At 31.9% G+C, this 21290-nt stretch overlaps 1 protein-coding gene across 1 annotated transcript in view; it reads left to right on the top strand.

The window, feature by feature from the left end:
• The window catches only part of il17rd (interleukin 17 receptor D), a 50336-nt gene that overhangs the window by 16879 nt on the left and 12167 nt on the right, over positions 1-21290 (top strand). The window contains exons 2-7 of the mRNA XM_067387069.1: positions 10829-10892; positions 12978-13103; positions 19661-19779; positions 19902-20022; positions 20209-20253; positions 20389-20540. Coding sequence (XP_067243170.1) covers positions 10829-10892; positions 12978-13103; positions 19661-19779; positions 19902-20022; positions 20209-20253; positions 20389-20540 — 627 coding nt within the window. The remainder of the gene's footprint in view (positions 1-10828; positions 10893-12977; positions 13104-19660; positions 19780-19901; positions 20023-20208; positions 20254-20388; positions 20541-21290) is intronic.

Raw genomic sequence — 21290 nt, 5'->3', positions numbered from 1 at the left:
AGACACAAATATTAGTATGTAATTTTGTATTTGATTGTAAAATAAAATGTATTATTTTCAGGTTTTTTTTAATCTTATATTAATCTAATTTTATTTTATAATAATATGATTCATATTATTAATAAATTATATTATTATTATTATTATCAATAGTAATTATTTTTATAAAATAAAATATTAAACAAAGAAATATTATTATATAATATGTATAATTAATATATAATAATAATAATAAATAATAATGACAATAATACATATTATTTACTCATTAATCACACACACACACACACACATATAATATTAATAATAAATTGTTATATATTGATATTAATATCAATAATAATTATAATTATTAAAAAAATATTAAACAAAGAAAAAAATATATTTAATATAATAATTATAATAATAATAATAATAATAATAAAAAATAATAAGAATAATACATGTTTATTATTACTCATTAATCACACACACAGACATATTTATATAATTATTATTAAATGATTATATATTATCAATAACTATTATAAAATATTAAACAAAGAAATGTATAATAATAATAATAATAATAATAATGGCAATATTAAATATTTATTATTATTATTTACACATTAATTAGTAAATATTATATATAATTATTAATAATAATCATAATCATACAAATAAAAAGAATAATTGTTATAAAATATTAAACAGAAATTTTATATACAGCTATGGAAAAAATTAAGAGATCACTCCAAGTTCAGAAATCAATGTTAAGTGATATCTTAATTTTTTCCATAGCTGTATATATAATATAATATAATATAATATAATATAATATAATATAATATAATATAATATAATATAATATAATTAATATAATATAATATAATTAATATAATATAATATAATTAATATAATATAATATAATATAATATAATATAATATAATATAATATAATATAATATAAAAGGACAATAAATATTTATCATTATTATTTGCTCATTAATTGCACACACACAGAGCAAGTTGTACTCTCAGGTTACACCGAAGCGCTGTTGTGATATTTATTCTTGAAGTTTATTCGCATCATCTGGGCTCCATATGAGGCAGATCGTGTCTTGTAAATGGGTCCCAGTCTATTCTGATAGACCGGGGGAATTTGTAAAGCAAGCACAGAGATGCAGGTCACGTATAATCCTAACAAATGCCACTGGGTAATTTAGTAAATTCTCAGGATAGGGAGATTAGTTACACTAACCCCTCCACCCCCTTCCTGGTCCAAGACCAAAGAATAGCAGTAGTGTCTGTCTGATTGATCATCGCTGGTCAGATATCCCATCATGCACTATCTCCCCTTCAGCAAATAGAAACTGATAGCATGCATGTTCATTTTCCACGCAAGGGCAAAATCCCAGAGGGCTGCATTTCCTCGGAGTCGGGTGGGAGAAGATTCAAGCAGTGAAGGATCAAACAAATAGCTGCCCTTTGAAAAAAGTCTGGTCTGCTGGCTTGTTTGCTGTTGTCTCCATATGGGTTACAGCTAATTGGGTTCTTAAGAAGAACCATCTACACTTGTAACATAGCTGGCAGTGTTCTCATTAAATTAGCTTCATGTGTGAGGTGAGATGCCAAACCAGGTACTTTTTAGGCCAGGAACACTCTGCTTTGATTATGTGTGTCGGGTTGGATTAGATTGTGTAACATTTCAGAACGGGACAGTGTGCTAACTAATTAATACACTAAAAAATGTGTAGAAACAATTTTCATTGTACATTGCTTGTAAATAACATTATGATGTGCATTACAAGCATATATAGGCTTTAAGTAAAGTGTTATCAGTAAAATTTAACTAACTCGCTCTGGTGTCTTGACAAGAACTCAGTCTTTGTGAGAACATAAAAGGAAATCAGTGCATAAAAGACGGAGCCCAGCTCCCATGCTGTGAAGTTTTTTCCTCGTTTCGGATGATATAATTACTGTTATTATTCATATGGAAGGTGGAACACCTGGATGGGTCGGCCTTTGGTGTTCAACAGGAAACACGCACCCCTTCACCTGCCGCCGCTCTGTTCAGACACGCTCGTATCCCTGATCCCGCACAATAGCTAAATCTCATCCCCATAATGGCTGCTTCTGTCGCCCCTGCCAGGTGCGTGTTTGACGAGAGGTGATAATAAGCCCGTTCAAGCTGATCTTCATTCTTCTTGTTCATCAAACTCTTACTGCGGCAGTTGCATGAGACTTTTTTTTGATATGCATTATGATGTTTAGTGTATTAATACTGATTGAAATTAAATAAAGAAATTTAATACTTTTATTATTATATTTTATGCATTACATTAATCAGAAGTGTCAATGATGTTACAAAAGATTTCTATTTCAAATCAATGGTGTTTCTATTCATCAAAGAATACTGGAAAATAAAAACGAATCATAGTTTCCACAAAATATGAAGCAGCACAGCTGTTCTCAGTGGAAGCTTGTTTCCGCCACTAAATAAAGAAATAAAAAGGTAATTGTGAGTTTTTGTCTCAATTCTGACTTTATAACTCGCAATTTTGACTTTATAACTCACAATTTTGACTTTATAACTCACAATTTTGACTTTAGAACTCGCAATTTTGACTTTAGAACTCACAATTTTGACTTTAGAACTCGCAATTTTGACTTTAGAACTCGCAATTCTGACTTTAGAACTCTAAATTGTGAGTTTATATCACAATTTTGACTTTATAACAAAATTTTGACTTTATAACTCACAATTTTGACTATATATCATGTAATTTTAACTTTATAACTGACAATTCTGACTTTAGAACTCGCAATTTTGACTATATATCATGTAATTTTAACTTTATAACTGACAATTTTGACTTTAGAACTCGCAATTTTGACTTTAGAACTCGCAATTTTGACTTTAGAACTTGCAATTTTGACTTTAGAACTCGCAATTGCAACTTTATATCACGCAATTCTGACTTTATAACTCTAAATTGTGAGTTTATATCACTATTTTGACTTTATAACAGAATTTTGACTTTAACTCACAATTCTGACATTATAACTTGCAATTGTGACTATATCACACAATTCTGACTTTATATCATGTAATTTTAACTTTATAACTCACAATTCTGACTTAATAACTTGCAAGTTTGACTATAACTCACAATTTTGACTTTATAACTCACAATTTTGACTTTATAACTCGCAATTTTGACTTTATAACTCGCAATTTTGACTTTATAACTCGCAATTTTAACCTTATAACTCGCAATTTTGACTTTAGAACTCGCAATTTTGACTTTAGAACTCGCAATTTTGACTTTAGAACTCGCAATTTTGACTTTAGAACTCACAATTGCAACTTTATATCACGCAATTCTGACTTTATAACTCTAAATTGTGAGTTTATATAACTATTTTGACTTTATAACTCACAATTTTGACTATATATCATGTAATTTTAACTTTATAACTGACAATTCTGACTTTAGAACTCGCAATTTTGACTATATATCATGTAATTTTAACTTTATAACTGACAATTTTGACTTTAGAACTCGCAATTTTGACTTTAGAACTCGCAATTTTGACTTTAGAACTCGCAATTTTGACTTTAGAACTCGCAATTGCAACTTTATATCACGCAATTCTGACTTTATAACTCTAAATTGTGAGTTTATATCACTATTTTGACTTTATAACAGAATTTTGACTTTAACTCACAATTCTGACATTATAACTTGCAATTGTGACTATATCACACAATTCTGACTTTATATCATGTAATTTTAACTTTATAACTCACAATTCTGACTTAATAACTTGCAAGTTTGACTATAACTCACAATTTTGACTTTATAACTCACAATTTTGACTTTATAACTCGCAATTTTGACTTTATAACTCGCAATTTTGACTTTATAACTCGCAATTTTAACCTTATAACTCGCAATTTTGACTTTAGAACTCGCAATTTTGACTTTAGAACTCGCAATTTTGACTTTAGAACTCGCAATTTTGACTTTAGAACTCACAATTGCAACTTTATATCACGCAATTCTGACTTTATAACTCTAAATTGTGAGTTTATATAACTATTTTGACTTTATAACTCACAATTTTGACTATATATCATGTAATTTTAACTTTATAACTGACAATTCTGACTTTAGAACTCGCAATTTTGACTATATATCATGTAATTTTAACTTTATAACTGACAATTTTGACTTTAGAACTCGCAATTTTGACTTTAGAACTCGCAATTTTGACTTTAGAACTCGCAATTTTGACTTTAGAACTCGCAATTGCAACTTTATATCACGCAATTCTGACTTTATAACTCTAAATTGTGAGTTTATATCACTATTTTGACTTTATAACAGAATTTTGACTTTAACTCACAATTCTGACATTATAACTTGCAATTGTGACTATATCACACAATTCTGACTTTATATCATGTAATTTTAACTTTATAACTCACAATTCTGACTTAATAACTTGCAAGTTTGACTATAACTCACAATTTTGACTTTATAACTCACAATTTTGACTTTATAACTCGCAATTTTGACTTTATAACTCGCAATTTTGACTTTATAACTCGCAATTTTAACCTTATAACTCGCAATTTTGACTTTAGAACTCGCAATTTTGACTTTAGAACTCGCAATTTTGACTTTAGAACTCGCAATTTTGACTTTAGAACTCACAATTGCAACTTTATATCACGCAATTCTGACTTTATAACTCTAAATTGTGAGTTTATATAACTATTTTGACTTTATAACTCACAATTTTGACTATATATCATGTAATTTTAACTTTATAACTCACAATTCTGACTTTATAACTCTAAATTTTGAGTTTATATCACTATTTTGACTTTATAACAGAATTTTGACTTTATAACTCACAATTTTGACTTTAACTCACAATTCTGACTTTATAACTTGCAATTGTGACTTTATATCATGTAATTTTAACTTTATAACTCACAATTCTGACTTAATAACTTGCAATTGTGAGTTTATATCACGTAATTCTGACTTTATAACAGAATTTTGACTTTATAACTCACAATTTTGTCTGAAATTTTGTTTTAAAATGAGCATTTTTATCAAGCTTGTATTTTTAGGTTCAGTAATTTCACTTTAGTGGCAATTAATAGTACCTTTTCATTGCCATTAAAGTGAAATAACTGAACATAAACATACAAGCTTGATTAAAAATGCTAATTTTAGGAGAAAATTTCAGATGGCACTTATAGAGGCTTTTGCATCTGAACTCTTCATATTCACATAGAAAACAGTTATTTTAAACCATAATAATATTTCACTTTTTAATTATTTTTTTTTTAATTTTTGATCAAATAAATGCAGCATAAGAGACTTTTTTTTCAAAAACATTTAAAGGTTTTACCGACCCCAAATCTTCATATATACCGTGGTATTTGCATAGCACTTTAAGGTATATCATGATAATACTGACTAAAAACGTGTTACTGACATGGTACATTGTTGTGTTGGGCTGCAAAATCACCTTTCAAGGTTATCTATGGTTAACAGTGATTGTAGTACCATGGTATTACCATAGTGCATGACTAGAAAAACACTGCATTATAATACATGTCCAGGAATCATAGTAACACATGCAAAATCAAGTTTTACCATGGTATTTGTTTGCAATAGTAGATTGGTTTTGACTCGGGTCATTGTGTGTTCTCTTAATTTCCACGGTGCATTTAACAACCCCGGTCATTAAACAAAAGGCACACAGTCTTCTCTCTTTTACAATCACTTAATAAGGCCTAATAAAGCGTGGGGACCCTTGTTTGACCGGGGTCTGACCTCCTTGTTTTACCTCACGGGCAACATTTCTGCTCATTTGCCACATGGGATGCAGCAGGTTTATGGGCCCCCGTAGCAGCACCCCCAGCCCAAACTGTCCATTTGAAGTTTTAGGATGCCAAATGACTGCTGGGGCTATTAGCACAACGAGGGCCGAGACGTCAGAGTGACTGCGGAAGGTCTTCAAGCCCCGGCTCCTCTCAGCGGGATCAACGGCCCACAGGTACAAGGGGAAGGAGAGGAGGAGGGTGTGCTGCTGCTTGTTGAGGAAGGTCGTAAAAGGGTGTCGGAGAGAGTGTGACAGACTTGTTAGGAGGCATTGTGCCCTTCCTCCATCACAAACACTCAGAGAGAGGGAGAACTAGACCCGGAAGATGTGCAATTAAACTCAAGGAATTTTTGCATGTAATTAAATACTTTATAACTCATGACTTTTAATGTTTAAATAACTTATACTTTAGGTTTCTGAAGACTTCTTGCACTAATAACTGTATTAATAGTGTATATATATATATATATAGGGCTGTCAATTTAACACGTTAGTTAATTAGTTATGGGAAAAAATAATGCATTAAAATTAATGCATTTAATGCACTTGCACCAGACCTACGTAGTTCATCTTACATTTCATAGTTGATTGGTGACAAACATGAAGCAGGGCCTATAATGCAGTTAAAATTACCCTAAAATTCTAGATATCAGGGCAAAAATGCCCTTGTATGAGTTTTTCTCTCATATTTATTGCATGATAAAGTTAAGCAATATCACACGAGTGCTGTTTTTGTCCTGAATAGCACAAGTTCACTGTCAACAAGTCAATATTGTTATATTTTAGACACAATCTTGTCTGCTTTTTCTCAGTTTGGAACTGTTGTGCATCTCTGAGCAACACACAGCAGTGATTCGTTTCTAAATGAATCCGCATTTTGAGCGAATCAATCAGGTGAATCAGTGATTCAATAGCCCATTCTTGAATGAATCAGCTGTTTGAATGAATCGAATGAGTGAATGACTCAATGACTTACACATTTAGACAATTACTGCCACCTACTGGCAGTATTTATTTAGAGTATCATTTCATTAAAAAAATATTTTTTTAACTAAAATAAATCTGTCATTTACTCACCCTCATGGCTGTTGAAACCTAAACGTTTGTGTATTAAATTCTATGTTGAATCAAATAAAATATTTTTTTTCTGTAATGTCGATTTCTCATTTAACACAATAATGACTTTATCTTTTGGGGGTAATTTCTTGCCAAATTTGATGTGTGATTAATTTGCGATTACACATCGTGTAATTAATTAGATTAAAATTTTAGATATGACTCCATACCAGGATATACTTAATTTTTTCCCCACCTATTTTATTATCTGACAGTCAAAAAATGTAACTCTGACCATTTTTCTGTAGTTCGAACAGCATGGTTCTAGGGAAAGTGTATACCTTAAATGCAATGTGAGATGCTTTGGATAAAATGCATGACAATGAAAACTAATAAAATGCACTTCTAGGGTCACATGCACTGGTTTAAATGTTTTGTTCAAATCTGAACATTAGTTATAGTGATGCATGCTGTGACTGTATTGCTGGAGATGTTTTTTTTTGAGCCATGCTCTTCAGAAAGAGATGAAGTGTCCGCTGTGGCTCTGAGAGGTGTGAGTCTGTGGTCAGAATCGCTCGTCTGATTATCTGCAGGTGTGTAACAGTCGCGGCAGCAGCTGTCTGTGTGTCCGCCGTGACCCTCAGGACCCCGCTGGGCCCGCGGTGTTAAAACAACCCCAGGACAGCATGGCAGGAGCCATTAGTGCAGCTCTAGAGCTGCTGACTTTCTCACTTTATTCTGGTGCTAAATGAGGAATCAGTCATTCACCTCCTTCTTCTACAGGCAGTAAATGCTTTTTTTGCTACCTAAAATCTCTGGCTTTAAAAGCGAGGCCAAGGGCTATGAGCCAAATTAGTTTGTGCTTTCATTCCCCTCAGTTCATTAACTGCAGCGTTAAACCTTCACAAGAGTTTTCCCAGTAAAAGCCCCGGATGTTTTTCTGCAAATGCTCCTGGACATCGTGAGCAGGATCTGCAAATTTGACTAGGGTTTTCATATGATATTGTGAAGGAAAATGCTTGTTTGCATTTGCAAAACTGAAGTATAATATGTAGTTTTTGGGGTTTGTTTGAATCACTAACACTAAATATAATCCTTAGAAAATAGATTTTTTGATTGTTTTAAATTAACTTTTATTTTTATGTATATTTGTTATTATTTTTAAAAAAATAATTATTTATTTAGCTGTCATTTTTTAGGTGCTTTTTTTTAATTTTTTTTTAATTTTCATTAATTTTCAGTTAGTAATTTTAGTGCTTCAACTTAGTTGCCAAAGACACATTTCTAATTTTGTTTGTTTTAATTTTTATTATATATATACATATATACATATATATACATATATACATATATATACATATACACATATACATATATATATATATATATATACATATATATATATATATATATATATATATATATATATATATATATATATATATATATATATATATATATATATATATATATATATATATATATGTATATATGTATATGTGTATATGTATATGTATATGTATATGTGTATATATGTATATGTATATATGTATATGTGTATATGTTTTTTTTATTATTATAATACCCCAGGTTTATCTAATAATTTTTTTTTAATTTCTTGTTTTTTTTGTTTGTTTCTGTGTTTTCTTTACTATTTTTTATTTTATTTTTTTAGTTGATTTTATTTTATTTGGTTAATTATTGTTATGTGCCCTTGTCATTTTGATTAGGTTTTTTTTTTTTTAAATATTGCTTTTAGGATTCATTTTTATTTTTATTTTAGTTTTTGTTTTATTTTTTAGTTAATTTTTGTTATGTGCGCTTGTCATTTTGATTAGTTTTTTTTCTTTTTAAATATTGCTTTTAGGATTCATTTTATTTTATTTTATTTTATTTTAGTTTAGTTTTATTTTATTTGGTTAATTTTTAGCCATTTTGTTGATAGTGTTTTTTTTTTTTTTTTTTTTAAATATTGCTTTTAGGTTTCATTTTCATTTTTATTTTTATTTTAGTTTTTGTTTTATTTTTTAGTTTAGTTTTAGTCATTTATTTCCAGTTTGTAATTTTAGTCTTACTTTCCAAAGCCAAATTGCTAATTTTGTTTATTAAGTTTTTGACATTTATATTTTATTCCAGCTTTATTTCAAACAACAAACATGTTTTTTAATAGTTTATTTTTTGCTATAATAACCCTGGTCTGTACTTATACATCTGGTCCAGGTATGAGGTCAGCGAGACTCCCGGGTCAAGAGGTCACGCCCTCATCAGTATACATCCTGTGGAAATGGGGCAGAGGATGTCATTAAGACAGATTAGTCTTGAACATATGTTGAGTAGTTTACTCACACCGTTTTACTAGCAGCTCACTGATGGTTTTGCATTAACAAGTGCTTTAGGTTGTTTGCTGGATTATTTTTAGTCCTCAGATCTGCTCACATTCCATCTCAAACCGCAATTTGGAAGCAGTTTCCCACAAATAATGTATGCAAAGCAGCAAGTCTCCAGTTTCACATGCTGCATAGCTGCATAGTTTATTCTAATGTAAGCAAAATATCATTGACATTTACTAGATTGGCAGCAGAGAAACACTTTCGAAATTGTTTTTGACATGCACAAGTTGTCTGTCATGTTTATCTTTGGTTATGTGATTGTTGGGGTTTTCAGTAGAGCGTATGGATGATTTATGTGTTTGGAGAAAGAAATTATATGGTGAGTAGAGATGCTCCAACCCGGGATAAAAACAGATCAGCACTGAAACTCGTATTCCCAGAGTGAATCAAACAGGTGCGTGGAGTGTCGATCCAGCTGCTGATGCAACTTTTGAGCTTTATTTGTTTTGTTTTGACAGTGCTTTTCAAATTTCACAATTTATTATAAAGGAACGGCAAGTGACACGTTGAATTAAACATGAAATTTTAAAGTAGACAGACTGAAATAGTATAATAATCTTTAAATCTTGTTTTTACATTTCCATGAAATATGCCAAAAAATGTGCAAAAAAAAATGTTTACTTTGGGATCCAAATATAAATGATGTAAAGTATAAATTTTGTGCCCCATATAGTCTTTATAGTCAGAATATGTATGGAGATCCTTATTGAAGATCTTAATTTTAAACATTAGGCAATAATAATCATGTGATCATTGATGTGCTTTGTTAAACAGTAAAGGACAGCAGACCCAGCCGTATCTCATTATTGAGGTTTTGTTAACTCTGGGTGGGAGTGAATTGTGTCTCGTCCCGCCATGTCAAACAACTTCCTCTATCCCAGATAACACGAGGAAGACGATAAGATCTGTGATACAGACACAAGAACAAGGCCTCTTTAGTGTCACTCCACGTCTGCGAACACTCTTGAAATATGTCTTTATTTGATAATCCCTATTTTATGGATCTTCCTTTTTTGTTTTTACACATCCGCCCCGATCAGGCATGCTGATTACAGAGCTCACGAGTCTTGTGCGGCGGCTGTCTGGTTCTGTCACGCAAGCGTATTTGTTTTGACTTCTTTTTTTTATGCACCTTAAAGCACTGATCTGGAGTCAGCCATAACCGCTCATTATCTCACCTGAGTTCAGCGTGTGGCTGATTCTGGGTCAGCGAATGCCATATTGTGTTTAAAGGGTTATATTTGTCTTTTGGCACCGATCTCTGTGTTGTTGAGTGCCAGGAGTCTGATAATTGTGGGATTGTGTGCTGCGGCTGTCACCACATGAAGTGCTGCTGGTTTTGAAAGCTCGAGCTCACATTCCTGTTACACAAGTTGCTGTTTGTCTCTCAGACGGCCCTAATGCGGCCATTACAGTGAACTTCAGATGTTGAATTCATGTAAATTGGAAGTGATGGCTGTGTAATAAAACATTTTCCTCTTTCTCTGCAGGGAACCCAGTCCTCCAGCGGCGATGAGAGCGGTCGCAAACTTGCAGTCACGTTTCGAAATGACAGTAAGACATTTTATAGTCAGACCTCTCTCTAATTGTGCAGTAAATGTATGGATCTAATGAAAATATGTCACGTTTTAACCCAAAATCAACAGATTTTGCACAAAGAAAATGTTTTGGCACCTTAAAAGCACTGACATTAATAGTAAATACTCATTATTGTAATGCATCTGTATGCATCATTTTTCTTTTAGTTTTTTGAATTGCATCACAAATCAAAGTCTTGCATATGTTATTAAAAAAGAAAAGAAAAAAAAAGTATGCATAAAATTATTTTTATTTATATCGGCATAAATATCAATAAAACTACATTAATGCATCAATGCTTTATAATTTAAAAATATATCATTAATTATTTTGCATTATGGTAATGACAGTTGTTTGGGAAAATTATGCACATTATTTTTATTTTATCAAAAATTATTTTTATTTAAATCAGTGTAAATTTAAATAATCAAAAACAGATTGATGCATCAGTATAATGCATCTGTACATATTCCTTTTCATTTTTTTCATTGAATCACAAATCAAACTCTTGCATATATTATTAAAAAATAAGAAAAAATATATGCATTATAAAATAATTTTTATTTAAATCAGCATAAATAACAAAAAAGCAGATACTACATTGATGCATCAATACTTTGCAATTTAAAAATACGTCATTAATTGTTTGGGAAAATTAGCAAATTATTTTTACTTTTTACTAAAAAATTGTTTTATTTAAATCAGTGTAAATTTAAATAAACAAAACACGATGCAACAATATTTTCAATTTAAATAAATTACTATTATTATTAATTTTTGCATCATGATAATTAGAATACTTTTAACTCTTGAACTCTTTCCCTGCCAACATTTAAAAAAAAAAAAGAAAAGTTGCCAGCCATTTCCAGCAATTTTGATCATTTTTACAATAATGTAATGGTTTTTATTCTAGCTTCATGCATTCATAAAAAAACAACATTTTGAACAAAAATCTGAGAAAATTAGACTACAATGTGCATAAGCGGTGCTTTTATCACTTGTTTCTGCTCCTTTTTTGCCTTTGTTTTGATCTGGAGATTCTTTCAGAAGATGCATAATAGCGCCCCCTAAAGTATAATAGTGAAAACATGGAAATCCAATAAATTCTGTCAGTTGCGGGGAAGCATAGTCTCATAAATGACGGAAAATTACATAAATGGTGGGGATAGAGTTAAAAATATTATAACAAATATTTTTATTTAAATCAGTGTAAATTAAAATAAACATAAAAAAGGCAGTACACATAAATTGTGTTATGATAATAAGAATTGGGTGCTTAATTGTCATTATAATAATGTCACAATTAAAAAAAATAGATATATCAATATAGATATTTCAATATAGATTTCAACCAATGGTGTGAGTTTTGGGGCGGAACTATTTTGTTTGTCAACCAATAGAAGATGGGGAGGGGCAACCTGTTAGAAAACAGTTATTATTGTTCTGTTTGGTGATGCTAATGACACTTTGCCTTTCAAGCAAAATATATTATTATTATATATAATATAATGTGTTTTTTGTGGTGAAATATGACATGTTCTGTGTTAGATTCACTTTAATTGATTCTCTTTGCTTGGCTTAATATAGTATTTATTCTCTTGTTAATGCCTGACGTTGTTTCAGTCAAGATCCCTGAGCTCTTGTCCGCCCCTTAAGCGAGGAAAAGTCAAGTTTCTCATCCTGTAGCTAATCCTGATTTTTCCTCAGCATTCAATCCCCATTATGCGTGACTACGAACGGGAACGGGCCTCGGCTCCAAGCCATTCTCATTAGCATCATAATAAGGCTTGCGTAAGAAAGAGCGGTGGGGTGTGAGGGACACAAGCGACTGCTCCTCTTCCTATACCTGCTTATCTGTAGTCGCTGAGGAGAAAGAAAGTAGTGAAAGAAAGAAAGAAGGAAGGAAGGAAGGAAGGAAGGAAGGGGGTGGGGAAATAGTGTCTCCTTGCATGGCTGCATATTTTCTCTCGGAGCTTGCCAAAGAATCTCACCGATGTTCTCACAGGGAAACACTGTCTGTCTGTCTTTCTATTTCACTCTCTCTCTCTTTATCCCAATTAGACTGTTCTCTCAACTGGAATCCGCTGGGGAAACACGCCATCCATGAAGTGAACAACATCACCTACAGTCACTTGTCATGTGACAACCAGGCGGCCGTGGTGGTCCACTGGATGGCCAGTCCTCTTGGTAGGTTTCTTCTCAGTAGTGTCGGAGAAAATACTCTGAAATGCCTGACATGTCAACTTCTGTCCCAGTGGATTGAGTTTGGGGGGCGGGACGACCTGTTAGTAACGGGTTGTTTTGCAAAAGTAGTTAACATTAACAGTAACAGTAGTTAAAATCAACACTATTAACTTTGTTAGTGCATATTACTAGTCTTGTAGTGAACAGTTTATCCATGCAAGTTAATACACACAAAAAATAGTTTGCCGTGGTAATCTTTAATCAAAATCTAAAATGTTACTTCCGGTCTGGAATGGCGTTCCTTCCCTGATGACGTCAGTTTGACGGCTTGGGTTGAAAGCGCTTAACACTCTGAGGTCTGACGGTATCGCCGGCGATACCACCGTGGTTTTTTTCTTATCAGTGTGAAAGAGACTCAAAATACTCTGTCAATGTTGCACATACAATTAAGAGTTATACACCATTTTAATCTGTGGAATATCTTCTTTCATTTGTGTACACTCAGAGTAAAAACAGAATGTTGTGCTTTTTGTAAAATAAAGAAAACTAACATGATGCGTGATCTCTCCTCTCCCTCTGAACGAACTCCAATCTGATAGTTCTCAGAAAATGAACTGTAACTTAGTGAATACTAATGACAAAAAAATTACACTTATGTCTAAAAAAACGTTAAGATGTCAGGTTTTAAATCATGTAAGTCAAATCGAAAACAAACCTTCTTTGTTTATGTAATCTGTATGAAAAGAGAGCCATGTCAGAAATCCGTGATTCAGCTCATTATCTGCTAATGCGGCCACGCCCACGGAGCCAGCGCTATTCAGACGCTAATTCAGTCAATACATGCATTCATCGTCTCAATCGTGTATTTATTATCTTGAAAAGTGTTTATCTGGATGTAAAAGTCATGGTTAGCGATCTCTAGAAGACATGCAGTTACTTCCTGTTTACTTGTCTTCTACAGATGAAGTTTAGATGAGTTTTTGTTTCTTTAGCGCCCTCCGGCTGCAGTATGTATTGGAAACTCCATTCATGGAATAGCCTCTTCTTCTTTTAGATGAATTTGTGGACTAAAATGCACAGAGCGCCCTCCGACTTCAAGGATGAATTGAAATCACCAGCGCTCATAGTAATGACAATGAATATTAAGTTAATATAACTCCTCTGTATAGAAAATTGACATAAGCATATGAGAATCCAATATTTCTCCAAATGTGCATGCTTTTAAACTAAAAGCCTATATTCAGACTCTTTGCATCACAGAAATACATTATATTTTAAAGTATAATATAAAACCATTACTTTATATTGTAATAATATTTTTCTGTATGTTTCATATATCATAATGAGCTTGAGACATCACAGAAGGTTTTTTTTCACAGCCTACCTGACTGAAATGCCTCATTAATATGCAAGTCATTTCAGCTCATTACTATCCAATTCTTTTGTCTTCTCAGGTGAGAATGGCCCATTTTCAGTGGTGATTCACGCCTCCTCGCATACTGTGTTTCTTGGCAAAAAGTGTCTTACAAAAACTAAATCAATATATTGTTTTATATGAAGGAGTAGGCAGCATAATTTTTACATAATTTTGAAGCAAAAACTCTAGTCTACAACCTCCAATACCCTAAAGTCTTATGAACACAGATTTATTATACTTTTTTTGGCCTTATTTCAGTGACTTAAGTTTTTTGTTTTTTCAACAACCACGCATAAATGTTATTCCTTCAAAAACACAAACATGTACATACATGTTCCTCACACATTATTGTAGCCTAGTTTGTGCTGAATACAGTGTAATGACACTTTTTCCATTAATATGTTTATGAACAACTGAAAAAAGCACAAATGTCAGGGCATGTCAAAAGTTCTCCAGGCCCCAAATCAGCCTCAGACTCCAGAGGGTTAAACCACTCCTGCAACCGTTAGTCTGCTGTGAGCGAGAGACGGAGACACACATAGTATATATATATATATATATATACTGTATAAATATATATTATGCTATATATACTATGTGTGTGTGTATATATATATATATATATATAGCTATATATACTATATGTGTGTATATATATATATATATATATATATATATATATATATATATATATATATATATATATATATATATATACTATGTGTGTGTGTATATATATATATATATATATATATATATATATATATATATATATATATATATATATATATATATATATATACTATGTGTGTGTATATATATATATATATATATATATATATATATATATATATATATATATACTATGTGTGTGTATATATATATATATATATATATATATATATATATATATATATATATATATATATATATATATATATATATATATATATATATATATATATATATATATATACTATGTGTGTGTGTATATATATATATATATATATATATATATATATATATATATACTATGTGTGTGTGTATATATATATATATATATATATATATACTATGTGTGTGTGTATATATATATATATATATATATATATATATATATATATATATATATATATACTATGTGTGTGTATATATATATATATATATATATATATATATACAAACATAGTATATATAGCATAATATATATTTATACAGTATATAATATATATATTACATACATGCATCATTAATCAAGATATATCAGTCTTTATTATCACATTTATTTACAAATACTCCTATACAAAACGTAAAACGTATACAAATACAAAACGTAATGTGACCCAAAAATGCCTCAAAAAACGTCTTAATAGCACTGCTGAGAAACTGTCAACCTACTGAAGAATAAAGTTATTTATGTTTCTGCTTCCAGTCAGTTACTCCTCTCCACTGAAATCAATAACCACTGGTGGTTCAGTAGATGGAAAAGTTTGTCCCCAAACAGTCCTAAAAAGAGATTTCAGACTGCGTGTCTGCGCTTTCCATTAGCGTGCACAAACCCATAACAAAGCGCATTTTAAAGTGCATGTGTGTTGCACGGGTGGTTGCACATGAGGGTGATTTATCTCCGTCTATCTCCAGCCTGGAGAGAATGGAAGAGGAGCTCAAAGAAAGGCTCTTCAAAGAGAGTTCCTGCTCGTCCTGATCAAAGTCGCAGGTTCACTCCTCCCGGGCCGTATTATTCTTCGGCCCTGACAGTCCCACGGATCCGTCCAAGAGACGGGAATAGATCGGCACATAGCAGCAGTGCTGTGATTTCTGTCCTCGGAGGAATGTGTGCGTGTGTGGTTGAGAGAAAGACGGGGATGTCCCTTGCTTCCGTCTGCCAGGGCGCTATTGAACTTGGTAATGCGAGCTTTCGCCTGACAAGCGGGACAATGTGGCCTGTTGTTTGCTCGAGGTTAATCCTTTTGACTGGGGCAGGACTTGACACAGCTCAGGTGTATATTAAAGAAACTCAAAGAAGAAAGCCTTGGGTGTGGGGCCTTTTCCTCATGCACTAAGCTTAAAAGGATAGTTCACCCCAAAAAAATGAAAATTCATCATTAGCACTGGCTAGATAGTGGAAAAGCGGCTATTTACGCACCCTCATGTTGTCCAAAGAAAAACATTGGATGTTCTTTTCCATGCAATGAAAGCATATTGTGACCAGGGACTGTTTTTTAAGTACAAAAAACACACAAAATGGCAGTCTCACTTGCATTAGAGCACATTATCGTATGCCATAGTTCTCAAATCTCAAACTTGCATGAGTTACTTGACGACAAACTTAGACGCATATGCGTAAACGGAATAATTACTTGGTTTTCAGTCATTTTCCCACACAAAATTGTCATATGGCTTCAGAAGATTGGGAATCTATCCCACTAAACTCATATGAACCACATTTACAGTATATTTATGGTGTTTATATGTCATTTTTGGAATTTTAACAGCACCAGTTCCCATTCTCATGGGTTTAGGATGACATTTAGGTTGAATAAAGGATGTCTGAATTTTTAACATTTATGATGAAAAACAATTTATTTTACAGCATTTATTAGTCTAGATCAGGGATTCGTCAAGGGACCTGCAGGAGTCTATAAGTTGACGAAAAGCCATAAATTGATTAAATCATAGAAATGCAACAAAATCTTTTTAAATATTAATTAATTAATTAATTAATTTAAAATAAAAACAATCAAAATGAAACGCAAAATATATTGAATTATTTTGTTATTTTATGAAATATTTTGTATATTAATATATATTATGTTATATTGTATTATATATTTTATTTTATTTATTTATTTTATATATTTTTATATTATTTTTATATTTTATTTTTTATTTAATTTTAATTTTAATTTTATTTTTTATATTATAATTTATATTTTATATGCATATTTTAAAGTTATATTGAACATTTTATCATGCAAGTATGTCACACAATCATTAATCAACATTAGAGAACTGCGAACATGCAAATATGTTGTTAAATTAATAAAAAATAATAACTTAAAATCTGACCAAAAAGTTTCCTGATTTCCCTGATATATTTTTTTTATAAATATAATATTGTTCATTGTTCATTTGTTTTCTCATGAAATGTTAAAAATGCATAAGTATAAATTAACATTAACTTTTTTATTTTAATTAATTTATTATTATTAATTAATAAATGCCAAAAAAGCATTTTTCATTATTAGTATATAACGCCTAATGTGATCGAATCGAACCTTATTGTGAAGTGTTACCTTACCACTATTTATATTAAAGGAACCCGTTGAGGGAAAGATAAAAAGCTCGGAAAACGAGAGCGCACAACCAGTTCCACAGCTTTTTTTTCACCTTCAGTCATGTTTTTGAAGGTTGTGTGACGGGACGGCTCTCTCTTGATGCTATCTGTAGGCTGGCGGAGGTGTGGAGTTACACCCCGGCACAAAGACTGAGCTCTCTCAGGCTGCTCCCCGCCGCGGTAATCGGAACCACACGGAATGTGTGCGGGAGCCTTTTCTTCTGCCCTCTTCCCTCTGCAACTGATAAGACAGAAATCTAATTAAAAGCGAGGCAGGCTGGCACACTTTGAAGGGCACAGGAACGCTCCGCTGGCACGCATGCTCCCGTCCGCTCGCTGTGGTTAATGCCTCTTCTCTTTCTTCAGGGGTGCCAATAATAAAAAATAAAAAATAAAAAAACAGGGAAGGAAAGGAAGATTAAAGAAGGACGTTTATGGTGGGACACAAGCAAGTTGCACCTCGGATTAATGATGTAAAGTCGACTGTCTGTGGTGTTTCATGATGCTATAAACTCACATTTTTATTAGTAATTGTAAAAAATGTGTTAAAACTAAGATGCAAAGGGATATGTTTTGAAATGGTAATTTGTGATGTCACAACCATGAGCTCATTATCATATGACCACCCACATTTACATATTGTTATGAATTGCTCAGGTTAACTGAGAATCTTAAAGGCACAGTAGCAAAAACAGCCAGTTTATTTAGATCAGAAAGTATGTAAAATGGCCATAAAAAGCTAAATTTACATTTTTGCGGCAATAAACCTTGACTAACAATATAAAGTCATTATATAAGTCAATATATAAGTCACTTTTAATGCTTTTTAGGATGTGATCTATTCTATAAACATGAATTGCACCAGTTAACTGAGAATCTTAAAGGTACAGTAGCAAAAATAGCCTTTTTAATCCGATCAGAAAGCAAAAATGGCCATAAAAAGCTAAATTTTATATTTTTGCAACTATAAACCTTGACTAACATTTATAAACCAATTCCAAGAAAAAATAAAATGCAAAAATATGTTTCTAATAAAGCTTTTTAGGATGTGATCTATTCTATTAACTTAATTTGCACCAGTTACCTAAAATCTTACAGGTACAGTAGCAAAAATAGCCAGTTTATTCAGATCAGAAAGGGCAGAAAATGTCCATAAAAAGCTAAATATATATTTTTGCAGCTATAAACCTTGACTAACATTATAAATCAATTCCAAGAAAAAATAAAATGCAAAAATATGTCCCTTTTTAAAGCTTTTTAGGATGTGATCTATTCTAAGAATCTTAAAGGTACAGTAGCAAAAATAGCTAGTTTATTCTGATCAAAAAGCACGTAAAATGGCCATAAAAAGCTACATTTTATATTTTTGCAGCTATAAACCTTGACTAACATTATAAACCAATTCTAAGAAAAAATAAAATGCAAAAATATGTTTCTAATAAAGCTTTTTAGGATGTGATCTATTCTATTAACTTAATTTGCACCAGTTAACTGAGAATCTTAAAGGTACAGTAGCATTTTATTCTGATCAAAAAAGACGGAAAATGGCCATAAAAAGCTACATTTTATATTTTTTTATTTATTTATTTTTTTTTGCGGTTAAAAGCCTTGCTTAACATTATAAATCCATTTTAATGCTTTTCAGGATGTGATCTGTTATATAAACACTTTTGGCACAATGCACCTATGAATTACTTAATTTATGCATTTTCAAAACTATTTTACCTGTCAGTTGCACAGGTGCGCATCTGGATTTATATTGTGCTTTTAACCCCTTTATTTCATACATTCTGTGTGATCTGCTAGGTATTGAACACGTGAAAGGATTCAGAGTGTATCTGGAGGACAAGAATCCCGAGGGAAAGCAGTGCCAGCACATGATCCTGAAGGATCCGCGGCAGCTTAATTTCTCTTACAAAACCATTGTAAGTATATGGATCGTGTTCGATGAAAAAGAATCTATAGTAATATGGTTTATATCAGATGAATAATTCATTTTTATGCTTATATTCATCTGTTTGGCACCATTTTGCATTTTTCCCAACAGAGGATGAGCTCACAGCCCTTCGCAGGTCTCGCCTTTGAGTCCGACTACATGGTCAGGATCGTGCCGTTTCCCACGTTCCTGAACGACAGCTTCTTTCCACCGTCTTTTCTGCGCACTAACAGTGAGTGTTAAGCCTGAAATATACTGTGCAATAAACATGTTTCTGACCTTATTCTGTTCTACTTCTGAAACCATATTTAATCACTCAGTTATAGTGTCATATTCTAACTTGGATGTTTAAAATGAAAAGTTCAGTAAATTCAAAACATGAAGTCATTCCTCTGCCTTGTTTCTTGCGTTCTCACAGCTTGTGAAGTGCTTCTTGGCCCGGATAACCTCGTCTGTAAACCATGTGAGTTCTTTTAGAGAGAAAGAGAAAAAAAGATATCAAATCCAATTCATCTGTTTTTGTTAGCCAAGCTGTGAAACGGCCTAAACGGGGATCTCAAATAAAGCCAAAACTCTCCTTTCTGTTTCCGTTTGACAGTTTGGAAGCCCAAGATGCTGAATGTTTCTCAGCTGGGATCTAATTTGCATGTCGTGTTTGACCACGCCCCTTCCACGTTCGGCTTCACCATCTACTACCTGTACTACAAGCTGAGACAGGAGGGGCCCTTCAGACTGAAGCGCTGCAAACCTGTGAGCATTTTCACTCTGCATTGCATTTTTGTCTAATTACTGCATTGGGAAATTCTGGCACAGATTCATAAACATTTGCATTCAGGTGATTTTTGAGGAAAAATTCACCACAAAATGCTCACTCTCTGCTGTCTTTGGTGTTTCACGATGCCGCTTCCCTTTTAAAACTCACATTTTCTTTAGAAAACGTGAACAATCTAGTCAAAAATAATATGCAATGAAGTATGTTCTGAAATAGCCTTATTTTTATTGTCAAAACCATGAGCTCATTATCATATGATCACCCACATTTACACATTCAACGCTTCGTCTGGATGAAAAAAGAACATGAATTGCAGCTGTTAACTGAGAATCTTGAAGCTAGATCAGAAATATTTGGGGGTCAATAAACTTTGACTAACATTATAAATCAACTCCAAAAACAACAAAAAAGTAACTTTTAATGCTTTTTAGGATGTGATCTATTCTGTAAACTTGAATTGCACCAGTTAACTGTGAATCTTAAAGGTACAGTAGCAAAAATAGCTAGTTTATTCTGATCAGAAATGGTGGGAAATGGCCTTAAAAAGCTACATTTACAATTTTGGGGCAATAAACCTGGACTAACATTATAAATCAAATCCAAGATAAAACAAGATGCAGCAATTTGTCCCTTTTAATGACTTTTAGAGTGTGATCTAAACTTGAATTGCACCAGTTAACTGAGAATCTTAAAGGTACAGTAGCAAAAACAGCCATTTTATTCCATTC

The sequence above is a fragment of the Chanodichthys erythropterus genome, chromosome 6, assembly GCF_024489055.1.
Source record: "Chanodichthys erythropterus isolate Z2021 chromosome 6, ASM2448905v1, whole genome shotgun sequence".
NCBI classification, from domain to species: Eukaryota; Metazoa; Chordata; class Actinopteri; order Cypriniformes; family Xenocyprididae; genus Chanodichthys; species Chanodichthys erythropterus.
The sequence above is the reverse complement of the archived record's forward strand: the minus strand, read 5'-3'. Positions and strand labels throughout refer to the sequence as shown.